General features: G+C 41.5%; 1 protein-coding gene across 6 annotated transcripts in view; it reads right to left on the bottom strand.

The window, feature by feature from the left end:
• Positions 1-22,514, bottom strand: part of MCF2 (MCF.2 cell line derived transforming sequence) — a 487,909-nt gene that overhangs the window by 329,778 nt on the left and 135,617 nt on the right. For all 6 annotated transcript variants that reach the window (XM_073641247.1, XM_073641248.1, XM_073641251.1 and 3 more), the window contains 8 exons: positions 18,872-18,996; positions 15,191-15,305; positions 11,989-12,108; positions 11,479-11,670; positions 8,513-8,704; positions 5,657-5,828; positions 3,642-3,730; positions 590-678 (listed from right to left, as the gene is read on the bottom strand). In XM_073641247.1, coding sequence (XP_073497348.1) covers positions 590-678; positions 3,642-3,730; positions 5,657-5,828; positions 8,513-8,704; positions 11,479-11,670; positions 11,989-12,108; positions 15,191-15,305; positions 18,872-18,996 — 1,094 coding nt within the window. The remainder of the gene's footprint in view (positions 1-589; positions 679-3,641; positions 3,731-5,656; positions 5,829-8,512; positions 8,705-11,478; positions 11,671-11,988; positions 12,109-15,190; positions 15,306-18,871; positions 18,997-22,514) is intronic.

Genomic DNA, 22,514 nt, shown 5'->3' with positions numbered 1-22,514 from the left:
GTGACATCCCTTCAGATATTTGTAGACAGCTATTAAGTCTCCTCTCAGTCTTCTCTTTTGCAAGCTAAACATTCCCAGATTCTCAAACCGTTCCTCATAGGACATTGTTTGTAGACCAGTCACCATCCTGGTAGGCCTTCTCTGAAATTGCTCCAGTTTTTCGATGTCTTTTTTAAAATGTGGTGCCCAGAACTGGACACAGTATTCCAGATGAGGTCTGACCAAGGAGGAGTAGACAGGGATAATTACTTCACGTGATCTAGACTCTATGCTTCTGTTAATGCAACCTAGAATTGTATTTGCCTTTTTTGCTGCTGCATCACACTGTTGACTCATGTTCAGTCTGTGATCAATTAGTATACCCAAGTCTTTTTCACATGTGCTGTGGCTTAGCCCTATTCCTCCCATTCTGTATATGCTTTTTTCATTTTTCTTGCCCAGATGTTGGACTTTGCATTTCTCCCTGTTAAAAACCATTCTGTTAGTTTACCTTTACCTTTACTCAATACTGATCCAAATTTTTTAGTATAAGTGGGTTAAAATTGGTTGATTTGTTAAACTCTTTATAGAAAAAGGACGCAACAATTACCCTTTAAGTATATCCAAACTATCCTCGCTTTCTGATATAAAGAATTGCAATGAGTTTCTTTTCTCTTGATAGTCATGCATCACTTCAATCTGAAACGAGAGAGGGAAAAAATTGTATGAAAAATAGAACATTAGTCACATTTAGTATATAAATATATGCAAAACCTATTGTTACAATCCACATTTGACAATAACTTGATTTTAACTCTCTTTTGATATGTTCTAGAATATGTGATATACTTCAAAAACTCTTATGAAATTATTTTTGCCCCCTAAATAGCAGGATCAATGCAGCTGACAGACTCGCTATAACATTGGTTCCCCACTGGACCATAAAAGATCAGACACAGTTTTGCCATAAGGAAGATCATGAAAAATAAAGATCTATGACTTGGGCCATCAAGGACTGGCAATGATTATACCATGAAGTATGTTACCGACCACCATGGATGGAAGTTGAACACATCACTAACCATCAGAATCGTTACTGAAGCAGATAACGTACCATGTCGTCCGATAGAGTAGAGGTTGGATTCGCAACGGTAACAAACAGGAGTGCATGGATAGTAGGTGAATGAAGCAAACAACTATTTCTTTTCTCTAGCTCTCAATAAGAGTTTTGGGTAGGATGGAACAAGTAGTAAAATGTGCAGTGACCTCAAATTCAACTTAGACTGGAAGATTCCTTTTATTTCACGATAATCTTGCAATCTAATCAAGCTGCCGATCACACAAAGAATGAGCAAAGCGCTTGGTCATTGGGTGCTGCACAAAGGATCATCGTTCTTGGCAGCTCATCGTCCTGTATGTACAAGACTTCTGCTGCCAAGAACAATGGCAGCCTATGAGCGCTTAACGATCTATTAAAGATCATTCATTGTGCGTCAGTAGCACAGTCTACCTTTATCAGCAGGCTATTAAAAGACCGCTGATTGGTAAATAATGATTAATTGGAGGCTGTTTAATATTGCAAAATCAAGTGTGAACACGCCCTAAAAAGTATTTTGATGACATAATCAAGCAATTCTTTGAGCGTTATCAGACACTTAACCATTTCACTAACTTCTCAACCATTGCAACTTGACTTTTAGCATCCTGAAACGCAATGCACAGGGAACATATATTTCTTAAAAAATATATATGTTGCTTTCCTGGTACTAGCACTGGAGTGTATGTTTTCCTAAGAGTGCAATTCCCACACGTCGTTATTTTTCCTTATGTAATCCAGATAATATGGAAAACTACATAATTATATCTATCGTGGATGAAAACCGATTGTCATAGACTAGTAGCTTTTGTACAGTTCCTTGTTTTTAACTATGAATATTTGGTATCTGAGTGCAGATTTTATAAGTACATCTATAAGACCTGAAAACTTTCAGCTGTTGACCATTAAAGAGATTGTCCACTACTTTTTCATTGATGACCTATCCTATCCCATCGATCAGCTGTTGTTGGTGACGGCAGCGGCCGCCGACCGGAACAGCTCGATTGTGGAGCTGTTGAATGAAAAAATAGTGGACAACCTCTTTAATTCCTTGTAACTAGAACATACTCTGGAGTTTAATAATCATTTAATAAGATCCTGTTGGAAATACCTTATCTGCACTAAACAGGGAGAGAACTCTGATGTGTTATTCCAATTGTGTTTGGATTCTCAGAAACTTTGATATATCGTTTCAATGATAGAAAACTAAAACAATTTTTACAATGTTTGTGTGGCTGGGAATATTTATCTGCAGGGAGGTTTTTAAGGCATTTGTCTTTCTTTGCAGAATAACGAGGAGCATTACATATAATTATCATTAAAACCCATGATTATCAAATCCAATATTCTCTGTTAAAGTGTTATTAAAATTTGGAGAAAATAGTACACAAGAAATGTTTTAAAAAAATCAAATAATTGAATTATATATAATTTAATGAATGATAACTTATCTAATACATGTATTGGATAGCTACAAAGTTTGTATGGTATAGAGCAGAAGTGTCAAAACGTTCTTAATATTAATTTACATTTTACAGAGCCCTAGTTAAGATGAAATAGCAGGGAATCAGGGATATACATAGGTGCTGAGCAGAGGAATTTGTTGCAAATTTTTATCACATGCCTGTTTAAATTTCTCCAGGACCCCATAATGGTGGTATCAGCTGCATTTAAAGAAGTGTTCTCAAGTTTAAAAGTTATTCCTTATCCACAGAGTAGAGGATAACTTTCCAATTGCCACACATGCAACCGCCATGACCCCCCCCCCTGAACCTGAGAACTGGGGCATTAAAGAGCTCTTGCTGAATGCTGAATGAAGCAAAGTTAATCATTATGGCTCCATTCCTTCTTAATGGGAGTGGCGGAGATTGCCAAGAGCAGTGCTCGGCTGATTTTCTGGGTTCCTATCAGAATGAAAGAAGAGACATTGCACATGATCGACCTCCGCTCTGTGCAACCAGGACTCTTCAGAGCCCTGGTTTTCCTGGTTGTTGGGGGCCAGGTCGGACAGACCTTAGCAATCAGAAAGTTAGCCCTATTCTTTGAATAGGAGATAATTTTCAAACTTGAGAACACCCCTTTAAGACTCCGATTAGATTAATGTGGGTCGAATTTGCCAGTTTCATTTGGATTGGCCAACTATATTAGGTATATTGCTCCCAAACACCCAATCATTTTGATCTCCAGGTAGATCTACTGGCAGAGGTATCTGGCAGGAGCTTGCTTCGCTGTCCCCATAGAGAACACATGATCCCTCTGCAATGTGTGGGGAAGTAGGGAAATATGGCGAAACATAGCGAAGCAAGCCAACAGTTATGTCATGTGTATGGGTACTTGTAGTGACTGACTTCACTTGCTCCACAGTCATGACTTCTTCATACCTGACCATGCTGTACCTCCCCTCCACCCTGGTCTGTGCTCGAGTGAACCAGAAGATCAAGATTAATTGCAACATTGTATTTCACATGAATAGTAAAAAGTTTGTGCACTTTGCAACACAATTTGATTTTTTATTCTCTAGGATTTGTTTGTCTTAAATAGATTCTCGACATGTGTATTTTGTTACCTTGCGAGAAGTTTGCATTTTTCTCGTGGTCCTTTTTCCAGGCAATGTTATGTCAAATGAAAACTTCAGACTTGAATTGAAATCCATACCTTTATTTCAAAATAAAGTAGACTTTATTACAATTGTCGGGTGATTAGAAACAAAAAATTACAGCATGCCCAATGTAAGAATGCAGAATCAAAATATGGGAACGAGCAAAAAAGTACAGTTTATTCATATTTACATACATGTTATGTGATGTAACATTATATAAAGGTTATAATTACTTTTCCCGATGAATACGAGCAAACTAAACTAAGGGATGGCTTATCAGTCCCATTTCAGCATTCATTATTCAAAATGTAAACATTTTGGAGCAGTCAGTGGGTGGAATTTATTAAGATCGGCATTATTTACTAGAGTATTACTAAAAATCACGCTTGAATAATACGTGTCTAGCTGTGCTTGCTGTGCACGCACCAGAAAATTAGATATACACAAGCCCGGATCTGCACAATCATTTCCAACACTTTGTAGTGTAAATTATAGCAAATTTGTAAGGATGTCTGTACCTCCTTCAACTGTTAAAGATAACCTTTCACCAAATTTTTCATGTTGAACTGGAAACATGATGTAATAGTGGCTACAGAGCGGAATAAAATGTTTTTTCTTTTTTTTATTTCACCTCTCCTTTGCAGAGATATTAGCAATCAAATACTTGGCACCCAATGAGTTAAGTCCATGTGGGTGTTATCAGACAGCTTTCACTGGGGGCGTGTACTTCTGCCTCCTTTGTGACACTGACCAATCATATGCAGGCAGCAACATAGAAGAGCAGAAAGACCTGTGATGATGTCACCAAGGTCACATTACCTGAGTCCGCAGACCCTGCCATCCTGAGTGTGCAGCCTAAATAAGTACTCAAAATATATTACACTGCACAGAAGTTTTGGAAATATTAACTGGAATTAATAGCTCCACACTTCAGTGCTTGTAATATTTCGTCAGTGCTTATTAAGGCGGCAAACTCCGGCTGGTAGCAACTGTGGACACAAGTCATGTGACCTTGGTAACATCATCACAGGTCCTTCTATACTTCTACATTGCCGCCTGCTCATGATTGGTCAGCATTATAGAGGAGGCAGAAGTCCACGCCCCCAGTGAAAATATTTAATAACACCCACTTGGACTTAATGGTTGACTCATTAGGTGCCAAATATTTGATTGTTAATATCTCCTCAATGGAGAGGTGAAATTAAAAAAAAAAAGTTTTGTTCAGCTCTGCAGCCACAATTACATGGTGTTGTTCAGTGCAACATGAAACATTTGCTGAAAGGTCCTCTTTAAGAAAAATGCCATGAGCAGCAAAAAAAGACACACAGGATGTTCTTTCCATTGACTTTCTACTAATAAATAAAGCCAGGGTTCTGTGTATGCCGAAGACTGAGGAAAAGACATTAAAGCTGGGGGTTAGATGATGACTTTGACAGCGATAGTTGTCACGTGACCAAAGTTCGCTAGGTGTCGCTACTATATAGCAGTGCAATAATAGAGAGTGGGGTCACATTGCTACCCTGAGGGTACTGTGACAAGCTAGTCATGGCTGCGGTACCCTCAGGGTTACAATGTGACCCCATTCACTTGTATTGCGCTGCGATATAGCAGCAGCACCCAAGAAACTTTGGTTGTTCGACAAGCGTCGCAGTAAAAGATGCCATCATGCCAGCCTAATTCTCAACCATCAGAAGCGTAATTGGGCTAATCATTTTGGTCTGTAAGTTAACAGTATACCTTATCAAAGAGATATCAGGGACGTCAGTAACAAGTTGGCTGCATGAACAGTGAATAATACAAATACATTTGGGGGAAAAGACTTTGTGTCTATCTGGAAGGAGTATATTGACTTTGTGTCTATCTGGAATATACTAAATTATATTCTGTTTGTGCAGATACGATATATATAGGAAACATCTTCAGAACGTGCAGATCCAGGATCTAATTCTATACAAAGTTCAGACATTATATAAACAATTTACCATGCTTTGGAGAAAAAAGAGGTGATTTAGCTCTAGGGGGATTCTCAGGACGAGGAGCTACTAACTGGACTGGCCGCACTTGTTTATCAGCCAACTTCTTGAGACAACTTTGACGGTTTTCAAAGAGTTCTCTGACATTCTCAATCTTGGCTTGGACAGCTTGAATTTGAGCCTAATAAATGAGAAAAATACAAACATTTATGGAGGCTCCTAAACTGCCAAGAATTATGATAAAATACTGTCAAGAAATTGTCAAAAACAACAATCATCTGTCAAATTCTGTAAGCATTTCAGGAAGCTGGACATAGACCAGATCAGATTATTCTTCATTGAAACAGTCTTTTTGGAAGGCAGAATATTTATTCTTTAAGTCAAAATTATAAAAGAAAATCCAAATTATCACAATTATGACTTACTAAAAAATGTTGGCCCTGGTGCTCTTCTTAGATAAGTCTAATTACGTTTTCAATAATATTTTGAAACTTTTCACAGGGACAATACATTTTTTTTGTTGTTGAAAAAATTACCAGACAAACGTAACAGCCACTAACCTGACATCTAAAATGGGAACGGCCATGTTACACAAATGGTGAAGACTCCCTAAACTAATTAGCATAGCCCAGCAGTCGTCAAGTTGGCAGCTGCTACATCAGTACATCAGTACATGGAAATTCTTGAACAGTTGGTTAAATTACTAAAATCAATTACAGAGCACTTATTGATCACTATGGATTTTGGAATCGGAAAGAGAAAGAGTGAGTGTGAATGAGCAGAGACCCAAGAGAAGATTGTATGGACGCAAAAATAATCATAAGCATTTCAAGTTTTGCTATAGGGCCCCAGGGCTACTTGTTAACTTCCATGCATGGTGGATTTGTCCAGGATGCATTTGTTTGGGGTTCAAGAGAAGTGATAGGATTTTACTAAAGCAGAGAATATAGTGTATCTTGTGGGTTACAAGGATAAAATGCCATATTGTTTTTTGTTATTGTGCACAGCAGCCATATTTGCTACATATATTACATGTTACATTTCTCAGTTACAGTTTAAAAATTTTATTATGGACATTAACCAATATTTAGCTATGAAACTTTAAAAATTACTTGAACGGAAATCTTTTGTAAAACTCCAAAGTTGCATTGATGTCTTCCCTATCAGTTTTCTACCTATTTATATTTATTATTCATATACATGATATTTTTTATACATTTAATTTGATGTTGGAGATGGAAAAATACAGAAAGATGTAGGACTTTGATAGTCATCTTAAAATTAGCCCGTCAGGACAAAATGACTGTTCAAACCAACACAGGCTCTTGGTGCACCCTTGGCGTGGCCGGACAGTTTAGTGCACCTTCCCACCTACTTGTTTTCCAAATAGCTCTGCCCTTTTCTGACAGCTGTAAAGCCAAAAGTGTCAATCAAGGAAAATGTGTCAAGATAGATGGAAAACAAGTAGTAGGTAAGGTGCAATGTATCGCATGCCACGCCAAGGGTGCATCGCACACCTATGCTTGATTTGAACACTTTTTTTGTGCTGACAAACTCCCTTTAATAAATGTTAATGAAATAAACCTATGTATAATGTGCAAAGGCATACATACTATATGAGCAGTCCAGGCTGCTGCTAAGAGGCTCTTGGACAGGGTGGGTTCAGCCTTACTTGGTCCCCATTCCCTTTGATATTGAGGGAAAGAACATGACCCTTTGTAAGGAACTAGATTGATAGCAAACAAGGGGTAAAAGAGTTCTTTCAGAGATCACAACATGTAAGTAGACAGTGATCAAATGGGTCTCCTTTAGGATGCTTTATTTATAAGCCCTCCCCTCTTTATATGTTGACTATTAGCTGTGCAATGAGTTCACTTTCTTGTACAACAAGAAATATATAGAACTTTCTGAACTTTTTTCTAAACTTTTTTTGGTAGACGTTCAGCATGAATTTCAATTTGGACTATTGAAAAGTAGATCAAAATCATCTCAAGGGTGTTCATTAAGGAAGTGCAGCTGCAGACTTTAATTGGTTTAAAAAAGTGTATCCAATAATGTTTTTTTTAACCATTAAGCACTATGCAATTATCATATACTCATTCTTTTATCATAGTTAACTATTTCTGTCCAATTGTACTTTACTCTACAGCAGTAAGTCAGTTAAGTTAGAAGGAATGCCTCAACTATTAGGTGTAATGACTTCGGACAATAGGACCTTCACATATATAGTGGAGTCAGTGTTTAGACAACATGTAGCTCTTATGGAACCCAGAAGAAGATAAAGCCCAACTTTATCTGACCTTTTACTTTCCATGAATTAAATGAAATTGCATAACTTCTGTAATAATAAAAAAAGAGAGGAACAGACGGAGGATCACATCTCCCTTCTATCCCAAACAAATGAGTAAAGGATAAAGAAGAGTGCTCTGCCATACTCCAGTGGCTGGGATGATATGAAAAACTTGTAGCAGCTGAATCTTATTTTGGGCAAGTTTCAGAATCCCCACATTTCTAATATTGGTGGCCTATCCAAAGGATAGGCTGTCAATTTAAAAGAACCGGATAACCTCTTTTATACATGTAGTAGTACATCAAGATGGCCACAAAGCAGCTTTTTGTTAGGTGATGTCTACTTTGGCTTGTAGGGTGGTTCAAAAGACAAGGGCCCCCTCTTGGACATCCATATGCTTTAGTAGAGTATAAGAATAGAGGTTGCCCTGATGGAACAACCTACTTAAGCCATTTTAAGTGGTAGTCCATGAGCCAAGACTACCAACAAATATTTCTTTCAATGTATATTAGGTCCGCTTAAGCCTACAGAAACATAATCACATACCATACAATATAACAAATGAAAACGGCTACCTTCAACTCGTCCGTCAGAATGGACTCAAAATCATACTGTAAGGACTGTGGATCAAAACTTAAATCCAGTTCAGAGCTGTCTAGAAACTTCTCAACATCTTGTAAAGCTCTCTGAGCCCCTTCTCTTGACTGGCACTTGTCCATTTGCTGGTTAGCTAGAAAGTATGCACCTTTATCACAGCTTTCAAGTGCCTGGAATAAAACAGCATATATGAACTTTTTTAAGGTTAAAAAAAAAAGCTTGAAGAAGCTTCTAATGACAGATGTTGACAACTTCATCCTGAACATTTAGTAAGTATAAAACTGGTAATAAACAAAGACGAGACCTCAGACCAAGTACAAGGGCTTATGGACACTAGCACAATGCCTGTCCGGCAGTGCTTCTTTAGTATGGAGCTGTGGAGTCCGTCAGACTCCATACGTATGGTGATATTCTCCTCTAGAAGCAAGTAGGAGAACATCGGTAGGAGAACATCTACACTCATATGCATTGGTGCATTTTGTCTTCTTTCAGATTTGTACGTAACTGAAGAGCACCAAATGTTTTATGCATTGGTATGAAATCAGAAATATACAGACATACTGCGCCAAAATTTGTCTGTGAGCCCTTAGCATGACATATATATGAAAGCGGTGGACAAAAATCTGCCCATCATAGCGATTAACTGAAAGAGAAATAACAATGCTAACGTGTTTGCATACCTTGCTCAATCCACCACTGTCCCTACCAAATAAGTGAATCTAACAATAACGAAGAAAAATAATATTTTTACAAAATCTACAATTTTTTTATCACTCAACAGAAATGACCATAATTAGAAAAAAAATTCCACCGAAAATTATCTGCTAGCATTTTATATAGACATGTTAAAGGATGAGCTGGTACCGTCTTTAGAACTATATGTGAGTAAATTCACATGTGATTATTTATATTGGTGAGTAAATCCACAGGTGATTCTTTCTATAGGTGAATACTTTCTACAGGAGATTCTTTTTATAGGTGAATAAATCTACAGATGATTATTTCTATATGTGAATGAATCCACAGATGATTATTTATATTGGTGAGTAAATCCACAGGTGATTCTTTTTATAGGTGAATACTTTCTACAGGAGATTCTTTTTATAGGTGAATAAAACCACAGATGATTATTTCTATATGTAAGTAAATCTACAGGTGATTATTTGTACTGGTGAGTAAATCCACAGGTGATGATTTTTATAGGTGAATATGACTCGCCCCCTGGGCCGTGGGGCACGCGGATCCGGGCGATAGGGGAACGATGGGGGTAGTAGCAGTGGCGGCCAGGTCCCGCGGCTCAGGGTGGTCAGGCCAATGGTAGTCTGCTATGCGCTCCAAATAATGTCCGACTACGCCACCCGTGGATTGCAGTTATTAGGAACCGCCGCTGCAAGGCAGTCCGCTGGGGCTGATGATGGGTGCAGCTGAGGTGATGTGACTCCCCACGAGAAGAGTGCAGACCCAGGGCAGTGTAGTGGATGTTGGGAGTGATGGTAGTGCGAGTCCCGGTGCTGATAGTGCTGGAGGCGCGAAGGAGCACACAGACAACAAGTTACATTCCAGGATCTTTACTCACAGTTCGTTTGTTCCAGGTCACTTCGGCCAGCAGTGACCGCCCGAGCCGTGCTGCGTCCACCAGGTGAGGGGCTCGGTCAACTCCCAGGCAGTTCAGGAGCATGGCACAGGACCCCCTTTTATCCTTTCTCTGGCCTGCCTCACCAGTGACCCACTTTTGTCCAGCTGCCGCGGACCTGTGCGGTTAAACGTGGGCCCCGTCCTCCGCCGTCCTATATGGTGCCTTCCTAGCAGGTTTGATGAGGTGTCGCACCAATATATGATCACGACGACCGGTCTTTGGCTGAGGGTTGTTTCTCCTCCACCAACTTGGGATCCGGTACCCTTAATCTGCCTGACCCTGCACCCTGGATTCTCATGGGCTCTTAGGGTCCCTTCCACCTTCTTGTTCCTGAGCCCTTCTGTTTCTCCGTCTCTCCTTCTTTGCAGCTCCTTTCTGTTTCTGTTCCTTTCTCTTGGAGCTGAGATGAGCCAGAATCTCAGCTCCCCTTCACCTCCTCCTCGGCCTCTTCTCCAGGCCCACTTCTCCTTCTCCTCTCAGGCCCCGGCCTCTTCCCTAGGCCTGCCTCTGGAGCAGCACTCAGCCTGAGCTGCTGCTCCCTGTCTTCTCCTCTCCACAGAACGAACCTAGATCTAAGATGGTGCCCACCTTTTATGCCTCCCTCTAGCCATGAGCCCAGGTGACTAGCAACCAATGAGCTCCTTCCTACGCTCAGGAACCAACCCCTATCTGCTCCTACAGCACTGGGTGTTCCACCCCCCTCCCCACTCCAGCAGGGACATGGTCGGTCGTGCCTGCACTTCTGTCTAGTGGGAGCACCGTTGAGCTGTCCCTCGGAAATGGGGTGTGTGTGCTGCATGCAGCCTACTGAGCCTTGATCCATACTCCATCCTTACCTGGGAGTGGAATATCACACCTCTGGCAGAGGTGCAATACCCCTGTAGTGGCCGAACCCTCGGGGCGCTACAAATACATCTACAGGCAATTATTTCTATATGTAAGTAAATATACAGGTAATTATTTTTATAGGTGGATACTTTCTACAGGTGATTTTTTTTATAGGTGACTAAATCCACAGATGATTATTTTTATAAATGGAGTAAATCTACAGGTGATAATTTCTATATGTAAGTAAATCTACAGGTGATTATTTCTATAGGTGAGTAAATCCACAGGTGATTATTTTTGTAGGTGAATACTTTCTATAGGTGATTATTTTTATAGATGAGTAAACCACAGATGATTACTTCTATAGGTGAGTAAATCCACAGGTGATTATTTTTATAGGTGAGTACTTTCGACAGGTGAATCTGAGTACTTTTGACTTCACTATACCTGACATTGAAATATTGGAAGATTCAATGTTACCTGCTGCAGTCGAACATGTAGTTCATGTGTCGTGGAAAGATGAGCCAGCTTCCTTCTTACTTCCTCAGATAAGATGTCTGATGCATGCCTTAGCTCGTTGCATTGCTGGCAGATTAGGTTTAGTGCATAATGATGATTTGCTGAAAGCTGGTGTCCATGTAAAATCACCATTTGTGACCTTATCATTAATTCCTGTGAGATAACAATGGGTTACATTCATAGTATTGACCAAACTTATATTAAAAAAGCAGTTAAATAGGATGTAACTTTCGAATTCTTGACCATTTTCAATTTTTTTTTTAATATTGTACAACCAGGGCACATGCCACGTGAGTTGGGTGCCACAGGTGGGGCCAACAATCCATGTTGTCTGGGCCAGGTATTTAAATACAGGATGAGGGTTGTAATCTGAACTTTAGGTCCAGGTGAAGTAAAGCTTAGCTATGGTATACTGTAGAAGATCATTATGAAAAGCTTTACAGAAGACATGGCAGAGATGAGCAGTCTTACCTTTGACCTCTCTTCAATGTTACCCAATTCTACTATTCTCTGCTTGACCTCAGATATATTCTCTCCTGTATCAGGAACACCGGTTTGTTGTGCCATAAGAAAGTCAGTAGCATTCTTCAGCTATAATAATAATAATAGTAATAATAATAGCATAGTATGTAGGTAACTATCTTATATAGTATATTACATGTACGGAATATGAGATCATAATATTTATTTCATGCTCTTTTTATTATTACATTTCAGTATCATTTTTATATGTTCTATTTGCATCAGTCTTTTGTCAGCTACATGTGATATTCCCTATGCAGTTGTTAGATGAGTGTGTACCAATAAATATCAAGCACAATACTAATAGAAAATATACTTTGTTAATCCATATATGTAGACTAGTGCATAAATATAATAAAGACAACAATATAGCCCCCAAGACAAAACAAAAATAAAACCCTTAAAACCACCTTTTGATAGATATGAAATGCACGTGCTTTGTGCGGATAGCCCTATACTTGTCTCAGCATGTCTACAGGTCAACATTGAGCACTATTTGGGATATGAAGTTTTTAGTGACTTTTTGAGTTATTTTGTATTGTGATACTGCTGATTCTATAATGAATGATGGATTCTGGATGCTGGAACTGAAAGTAAACTAATCAAATTTGTAGATTATGCAAAGCTAGGAAGGATAGCAAACACTAGACAAGACAGAGAAAGGATTCAGAAGGATCTAGATAAGCTTGAAAAATGGGCAGCGACTAATAGAATGGTATTTATCAGGAAGAAATGCAAGATTCTATATTCGGGTAAAAAAAAATGAAAAATACATATACAGAATGGGAGGAATAGAACTAAGCAACAGCACGTGTGAAAATGGCTTGCGTATACTAATAGATCACAGACTGCACATGAGTCAACAGTGTGATAACGCAGCAAAAAAGGCAAACACAGTTCTGGGATGTATTAAGTGAAGCATAGAGTCTAGATCACGTGAAGTAATTATCCCCCTCTACTCCTCCTTGGTCAGACCTCATCTGGAATACTGTGTACAGTTCTGGGCACCACAAAGACATTGAACAAGTGGAGCAAGTTCAGAGAAGAGCTACCGTCATGGTGAGCTTACTGCAAACTATGTCCTAAGAGGAACAGTTAAAGGATCTGGGAATGTTTAGCTTGCAAAAAAGAAGGCTAAGAGGAGACTTAATAGCTGTCTACAAAATATCTGAAGGGATATCACAGTGTAGAGAGGGAGAAGATACAGATTAGATATTACAAAAAACTTTTTCACAGTCAGGCTATGTGCCCACGATGCAGAAATGCTCCGGATTTTTCCTGAGCGTTTCTGCATCTCCCTGGCAGAAAAAACGCATGCGGATTGTACATGCGTTTTTCCTGCCAGTAACAAGCGGATGTGAAGCGTTCTTCACATGCATTTCCGCATGTGGGTTGACAAGCGCTTTCCAAGCGATTTTAGCGTTACTTGGAAAGTGCTTGATAACTTGGTCACACTATATAAATCCATACAAATGGCATGGATTTATATAGTGTGACCATAAAGAATGGTAAAAAATTAAAAAATATATATATACTTACCTTCTGATGGCCCCCGGAGTCTTGATTCGATGCATCTCGACTTGTGGCCTAGGCCTTAGGCTGTGTGCCCATTTCCGCTGCTGAAACGTTTAAAAAATGCTTGGTAGAAGGCTTGCCATGTTCCCCAATGATAATCCGCATGTGCTGTGCACATGCTGCGGAAATTTCCGCTGCGGATTATCATTGTGGAAAAAAACGCAGCACTGCCAATTATTTTGCGGAAGCGCGGCGTTTTCGCCGCCATTGACTTGCATTGGAACGCATGGAATCCGCATCACTGCATCTGTACATGCGGAAACCAAGCGTTTCAATGTGCGGATGGTACCCGGGTTTAGAGAAGAGGAGACTCTCCTCTGAACCCGGGTACCATAGTACCTGTAAAAAAAGAATAAAATAAAAAATAAACATTATACTTACCTTCTGATGGACCGCGGTGTGTTTGTTTTCGCTTGCCGGCAGATCAAGGTGGACTGAAGGACCTGCGCTGACGTCATTTAGTCATGTGATGGCAGGTCCTCCAGTGTACCGCGAGCTGCCGGCAAGCCGAGACGCATCGAATCAAGACTCGGGGGCCATCAGAAGGTAAGTATATATTTTTTTTATTATTTTTTACCATTCTTTAAGGTCATACTATATAAATCCATGCCGGTTGCATGGATTTATATAGTGTGACCAAGTTGTCAAGCACTTTCCAAGTGATGCTAAAATCGCTTGGAAAGTGCTTGGCAACATGCATGCAGAAATGCATGTGAAGAACGCTTCACATACGCATGTCCCTGGCAGGAAAAACGCATGTACAATCCGCATGTACAATCCGCATGCGTTTTTTCTGCCAGGGAGATGCAGAAACGCTCAGGGAAAAATCCGGAGCATTTCTGCATCGTGCACACATAGCCTGAGGGTGACCAATGAGTGGAACAGGCGGCCACGAGAGGTAGTGACGAGTTCTCCTTTAATGGAAGTCTTCAAACAGAGGCTGGACCGACATCTGTCTGAGATGGTTTAGTGAATCCTGCATTGAGCAGGGGTTGGACACGATGACCCAAGAGGTCCCTTCCAACTCTGACATTCTATGATTCTATGCCATTATGTATCATACATAATATAATGTATGTGCAGGAGGGGGCTTTGTGCTCTGTGTAAGGAGTTTCATTCTTGTATTGTGTTGAGGGATTATTGTTCATCTTTATTGTATTTATTACATTTATGCAGTAGTGTGTATATATATGAATAAATAATGTATATATTTTTATTGGAAATGTGTTTGATATTTATTTGGGCTAATTTGTCGATTACGATTTTGACTATGTTGGTTGACTCCATATCCATCTGTAGTTGGTGGTTGATAGATATATATAGGTATTTAGGTGAGTGAGCGTCAGTAAAAAATTAATCTCTTTAGGGTGATCCATTGTGAAATAAAGTACAGCGGGAAAATAATGGACTAAGTAAGGAGCGGTGGGTATAAAATAGGGTCTGGGATGTCTTAAACTAAGGACGGTTGGATTTGAAAATTAGGTTAAAGCAGAGGAAAATCTTATTCCAATATTAATACAGTATGTGACATTTCATTGACTATTCCGATAACGTGTTATATATACTTATACTATACCTCTTGGAAATTCTGTTCAAATTTCAGCAGTTCTAAATATTGCTCCATTTTTAGCTGGTGTTTCTCCCAAAAACCATCAAAAGCGCTTTCCATTTCATATAACTGTGCCAGTAACCTTTAAAACAGAGACTTGGAACTAGTTTATAGCTCACAGAACAGCTTATTAGATACCACCACACAGTGTCAGACTGGGAAACATTGGGTCCACCAGAGGACTTGATTCTGAGAGCCCACTTTTTATCTATACAAAACCAATGCATTATTATTAAAGGGGTTTTTCGGACCTGGGCTAATTTTCATCAGGTATTGTATCAAGTGGTCAAGCAGAAAAATAGACAATGGTAGGATTCTACTCTGCTTGCTGACTCGATCGGTTATCACGTGATTGTTCAGATACCATTGAAATCAAGATGATGGCGCCAGGTTCTCTCCCACTCAAGAGCCCCATAGCATCAAAAAGGTCTGCACTATAGACTCCCCTGAAAGAGAAGCCAGGGCCCACCACAGGATTCTCCGGTTCTCCAGTGGGCCAGTCCAACCCTGCCACGACAAGACCTTTCCAATATAACAGTATATTCTCATAGTAGAGATGTGAATGCAATATTTAAAGTGAATGCCCACCTTTTATATTTACATTCAAACATAATTCCTTAAAGGGAGTATGTAAGACCAAACTTCTAGTAATCACTAAGTACATAGCTTTGTAGGGGATATTGTTCCTATAATATTCACACGTTTGGGGCTCGCTCACACCGCCGTATACATCGGACAAGTGTTATTTGATTTTTTATCAGATAGCACTCTGACCAATGTTATTCAATGGGGCATTGTTGATGGCCGATTTTTTTTCAATGACAGAATCTGTAAGTGAAAAAAATCACAGAAAGCTAAGATTTGAGTTTGAAATTGAATGCCATTCACTCATTGAAGTCTATGAGTGTGTGGAAAACATCAGACTGCACTCGATGACATCTGAGTGCAGTCTGACATCTGGGGACTGACAGAATGGATAAGATGGAGAAATTTTGTTCTCCGTCTTCTCCTCACCTGTGCTACGGTTCTCTCATCTGAGCGAATCGGATCACACTATGCTGACACTCTGAGCAAACTCAGATGAGAGTTTGATCAGAGTGTCATTAGTATAATTGACCCGATTCTCTCAGATGAGAGAGCCTACAGCTGTGTGACCCTGCTTTGGTGGTCTAATCGCTGCCTTTGTTCTGCAGAAACTGAAGTTTAATCAAGAACCACTTCATGCACACTGATCATGACACCTCTTCTGTGCCTTTACTATTGACATGGTACTATAGTAGTGACTAGTGTTGAGCGAGTATGTTCTATTAACCCTTTCGCCGAGTATGCTCGGGCCGAGTTTCAAGTATTTACTGCTGCTCGGTGATAAGGTTGAATCGCTCCCGTGTGCATGATTTGCAACTATTTGACAGCTTTATTACATGTGAGGAATGTGTATTTCTTACACATTCCTCACATCTAATAAAACTGTCAAACAGTTGCAAATCATGCACACGGGAGCAATTCAACCTTATCACCGAGCAGCAGTAAATACTCAGAGCTCGCCCGAGCATACTTGGACAGAACATAATCGCTCAACACTAGTAGTGACCAAAAGTTTTGCATTTTTTTTTAAAGGTGTGATTCCTTCTGTCTGGTTGTTGTGATGCCATTTCCCTGGTGAGTATTGAAAGTGCATGAAGTTGTCATCATGCAAGACCTTAATTTTAACCAAAATGCTTTTGAATATAGGTATGGTCATTAATTAAAGAAAACTGACTGCCAAAAGTTTTGCATATACTATTTATTGATCACAACATAGAGAATAATTTATTGCTTGCAATGACATAACTTAGTATTTTGTTGCATAACCTCTTGCTTTAATTACTGCACCACACCAATGGGGTATTGAAGCCACTACGGTATTGAAGACATCTTGAAGGATTTTACTCCATTCCATTTGCAAATCTGCAAACAATTCATCTTTATTGCTATGGATACGGGGCCCAACTCGTCGCCCTAACTCATCCCAAAGGTGCTCTATAGGGTGTAAATCAGGTGATTGGCTTGGTCATTGCAACAGATGAACATTTTTCTTTGCTAATCAATTTTTGGCTAAATTGTATGTGTGATTAGGATCATTGCCTTGCTGGAATTTCCATCCCCTGCCTACTATGGTTTTACCATGTGGCAGCATTACATTCTCCAGTATATCCTTGTACAAGGTATCATTCAAATTCCCCTCAATTCTATGCAGAGGGCCGATGGCAGATGCAGAAAAGCAGCCCCAAATCATGACATTGCCACCACCATGTTTCACTGTAGGTGTTTGGTACCTTATATCATTATGTTTTCCAATTGGGCGGTATATATAGTCGTTGCCATCATTACCAAGCAGATGGAACTTCGATTCATCCAACCACAACACCTAAGACCAATCTGTCTCTTTCCATTGGCTGTGTTCTTTGGCAAAGTCAAGTTGGACCTTCCGGTTCTTTACAGAAATGAAAGGCTTCTTGACTGGAACTCGTGCATTCAGCCCTACTGCTCTTAGCCATCGCACCATAGTTTGGTGACTCACTTTGACCCCATATTCTTTTGTTCATTTCGTGTGAAATCTGTGCAGCACTTTTATGGACATCAGATACTGACTTTTTCTTAATAATGTGATCAGCCCTGGAGGAAGTTTTCCGTGGTCGTCCACTTCTAGGTTTGTCAGCTGCTCCATAACCTTCTTTTTCTTTCTTTAACCCCTTTGCAACCCATGCCGTATTAGTACGCATGAGTTGCAATCCCCCCGTTCAGTGAAGGCTGCTGCGCTGAGCCCTCACTTAACCGAGCACATGTCAGCTGATTCTTACAGCTGACATGTGCCCGCAACAGCTGCGGGTGGAATCGCGATCCACCCGCGGCTGTTAACATGTTAAATGCCGCTGTCAATCTCCGACAGCGGCATTTAATGTGCACTTCCGGGTAGCGCGTCCTAAGCCCCGCCCATCGGCGACCCCGTCACGTGATCGTGGGTCGCCGATGGGCGGGCATGACAACCCAGGGTCTGCAGCAGACGCCTGTGGTTGTCATGATCTGGTCGCTATGAGCGCCACCTAGTCGTCGGCGCTCATAGCACAGGACCATTTCTGCTGCATGCAGGGGATCTACTCGTCCCCTGTATGTAGCAGAGCCGATCAAACAAGTGCTGCTTCTAGTCTCCTATGGAGACTATAGAAGCAAGCAAAAAGTGAAAAAAAAAAGTTTTTAAAAATATTAAAAAAAAAATATATATATAAAAGTTTAAATCACCCACCTTTCGCCCCATTCAAAATAAAATATATAAAAAAAACCTACATAGACATATTTGGTATCGCCGCGTTCAGAATCGCCCGATCTATCAAAATAAAAAAAGAATTAATCCGATCGGTAAACAGCGTAACGAGAAAAAAATTCTAAACGCCAGAATTAAGTTTTTTGGTCGCTGCAAAATTGCAATAAAATGCAATAACGGGGTATCAAAACATCGGATCATTTTGTAATACAATCTAAATACAGACAAATATAACGTTCTCTGTAGTTTTCAATCTTTGTAGACTTCAAAGGGGGGAAAAAAATGGCCAAGGTATGTTGCGCCAATAAAAAATATATATCTGTTACCACAAACAGTATGTATTTTACCTGTTCACAGTTTCCCAATCTCCATGTTTTTCACAGGTGTCCTGCTCCGTAACTAAACTTGTGCTTGGTTGTTCTAAAGTGTTGAGCAGTAAACCTCCTTCTTTTGTTACTAAGGTAATGTCCTTCTGCAAATAGAAGTGATACATTTATTGTACTTTGTGTTACATGGGAATATATAAATAAATAAAAAATAAATAAATAAAAAATAATACTTGGGTGGTTAGTATATATAAATATAAGACATTTTGTAATTTATACAGTTTATTAAACATCAATGATACATGTCCTACATGTTTACTTGACACCTAACTTCTTTTAAGGGGCCACGGACTATATGAAAGAGTATCATGAAAATATGTTTTTTGCTTGACTAGTGTTTAAAAAGTTACTCTCATCTGTCCTTTTCGGGAGCACAATCTGCCTCCTGGCTTCCTGTTTGTGGAGCGTTCCTGAAGGCTGGAAGTTTGAACCAGATGCATTAGCACTAGCACTGCTGGTCTGAACTGTGCATTCCTCCAGTGCTGCAACATCAGAGTAAGACACACGCCTACCAATAAGAAGCGACAGCAAAACGCGCGTCAGGGTCCTTGTCTGTGCACCTACAATCTCATATAGGTAATATGCTTTATACTGTTTCATGGAGCCTTTAGACCTTTGCCTGTTTTAGGATTACCAGCAACTGTGCCATATGTAATCTTGTCATCATGTGTAGACTTATAGTAGATGGGTGATTTTGATCTGTACCTTGGTTCAAAAACGGAAATGTCTTGAGTATTATTTTTGCAGACACAAGGTACACAAAAAACCATAGACGTGAACAGCTTTATAGATTATAACGGAATCTGTTCTTGTGTTCTATTCGTGAACAGAACATTATGTCTGAATGTGGCCTTAAAGTATAAAGGGAACATCAACGGGGGGCATTATATGGGTATATACTGGATGTTATGAAAAACACAGGGGAAAATGCAGTAAAAAATGATTCCAAATCATCAGTTTCCCAGTAACTATTGGAGCCTCTTTATAGTAAACTGATTGCTTATAAAATCAAACATTTCATTGGAAGTCGTATATGCAGCACCTAAACAGCAAACATCTTAGCGTGGCTATTATTCCATAAAATAAATGAGCATTCTCAGATATCAACAACCAAGTATGTAATGTTATCCATGCTCACAAACTAGATGCGCTAACAATCACAGAAAAACACTAGAAATGGACGTTATTGTAACATACCTGGCGGCGTCCTTGCATAGTGGTCCATCTCCCACTGTGCAAGAGAGCGCACTTGATCTCCAATTCAGAATGTCTCTCTGGCTTCCCTCCATGCTGTTTGTTTGTCTCTGTTTCTGCTGCTTAAGGGCGGCGCCCGATCACTTCCTGTTTCTTGTACCTGCTGCAGGCACACCCCTTGTGCGTCCTCAGCCTATTGCTGTCTGTCACCTGGTATTTAAACCAGCTGCTCCAATTAACCCATGCCTGAGCATCTTGCCCTGTCAGTTGGCTTTTTGTCTCTGACATGCCAGGTCCTGTGTATGTTACCTGTCTTGCAGTATTTGTTCCCGTGTCTGTACTGTGTCCTACCTGTGTACTCTAACCTGCAGTCTGTACACGCTCTCTAGCCTGTTGTCTTCTGCCTATCCTGGAGGCTGTATTTCCAGGCCGGGGTGCCACCTGGTGGTGAATGGACAGAGACTTTCCTATACTCGGCACCCGATACCTCGCCTGCTTCGTCCAGTGAGTCCGACCTAGTGTTCTCTGAAGCAGAGGTTACCCCCGAGTCTCTGCACTCCTCTGACCCGGCAGAGGACCTCCAGGTGTCTCCTGAACCCTTCGGGGAGCTACTTGATAGCGAATGGACTGAGACTCTCCTATATTCGGTACCTGATACCTCGCCATCCAGTGAGTCTGAACAAGTGTACTCCGAAGCGGAGGTTACCCCCGAGTCTCTGCCCCCCTCCAACCCGGCGGAGGAATTCCAGTTGTCTTCTGTACCCTCTGGGGTGCCACCTGAAAATATGTGGAGAGAGACTTCCTTGTGTGCTGTTCCTGGTACTCCACCCGTTTCATCTGTTGCTGAGGATGGCTGGATAGGAGGTAGCATCCTAGCTACCCAGATGAGACCAGTTTTTCCTGTGGACAGTGGTAGTGATCTTCTTGAAGTGAAGGATTGGCCCTCGAATTCCCTGCGGAAGATTCTGGTAGGCCTGAAGAAGAGGGGGCGTAAGGGGGGGGGGGTACTGTAACATACCTGGCGGCGTCCTTGCATAGTGGTCCATCTCCCACTGTGCAAGAGAGCGCACTTGATCTCCAATTCAGAATGTCTCTCTGGCTTCCCTCCATGCTGTTTGTCTCTGTTTCTGCTGCTTAAGGGAACCTGCAGTCTGTACACGTTCTCTAGCCTGTTGTCTTCTGCCTATCCTGGAGGCTGTATTTCCAGGCCAGTGTGAACACGCTCCTAGCCTGTTCTTTCCGCCTTCTAGGGGCCGCATACCTAGACCCGTTCCTGTATCTTGCCTGCTCTTGTTTGTATACTCTTCTAGCCTGTTATCTGTTTTTCTCTATGTCCGTACCTTCCCTTTTCTTGCAGAATCTGATCCCGTACTTATCTCCTACTCGTTGTCTTTGTACTCCCGTTTGTGAGTTTGGAGTCCACTCTCTACTTCATTGCAAGTATCCTGTGTGTATTTGGTTCTGCCTTTCCCTTCCAGTCTGTTCTGTGTGAACAGAGCTCTGTCCCCTCCGCGTCTGCGGATTCGCTTTGCTCAGCTCTGTCCACCGCGTCTGTGGGTTCAATTTGCTCAGCCCTGTCCACCGCGCCTGCGGTTTCGCTTTGCTCAGCCCTGTCCACTGTGCCTGCGGTTTCGCTTTGCTCAGCCCTGTCCACCGCGCCTGCGGTTTCGCTTTGCTCAGCCCTGTCCACCGCACCTGCGGTTTCGCTTTGCTCAGCCCTGTCCACCGCGCCTGCGGTTTCGCTTTGCTCAGCCCTGTCCACCGCGCCTGCGGTTTCGCTTTGCTCAGCCCTGTCCACCGCGCCTGCGGTTTCGCTTTGCTCAGCCCTGTCCACCGCGCCTGCGGTTTCGCTTTGCTTAGCCCTGTCCACCGCGTCTGCGGTTTCGCTTTGCTCAGCCCTGTCCACCGCGTCTGCGGTTTCGCTTTGCTCAGCCCTGTCCACCGCGTCTGCGGTTTCGCTTTGCTCAGCCCTGTCCACCGCGTCTGCGGTTTCGCTTTGCTCAGCCCTGTCCACCGCGTCTGCGGTTTCGCTTTGCTCAGCCCTGTCCACCGCGTCTGCGGTTTCGCTTTGCTCAGCCCTGTCCACCGCGTCTGCGGCTTCGCTTTGCTCAGCCCTGTCCACCGCGTCTGCGGTTTCGCTTTGCTCAGCCCTGTCCACCGCGTCTGCGGTTTCGCTTTGCTCAGCCCTGTCCACCGCGTCTGCGGTTTCGCTTTGCTCAGCCCTGTCCACCGCGTCTGCGGTTTCGCTTTGCTCAGCCCTGTCCACCGCGTCTGCGGTTTCGCTTTGCTCAGCCCTGTCCACCGCGTCTGCGGTTTCGCTTTGCTCAGGCCTGTCCACCGCGTCTGCGGTTTCGCTTTGCTCAGCCCTGTCCACCGCGTCTGCGGTTTCGCTTTGCCCAGCCCTGTCCAC

This window comes from Phyllobates terribilis, unplaced genomic scaffold (assembly GCF_046119375.1).
Source record: "Phyllobates terribilis strain yellow unplaced genomic scaffold, ASM4611937v1 Scaffold_7__3_contigs__length_470593459, whole genome shotgun sequence".
NCBI classification, from domain to species: domain Eukaryota; kingdom Metazoa; phylum Chordata; class Amphibia; order Anura; family Dendrobatidae; genus Phyllobates; species Phyllobates terribilis.
This window is presented reverse-complemented; position numbering and strand designations above follow the sequence as displayed.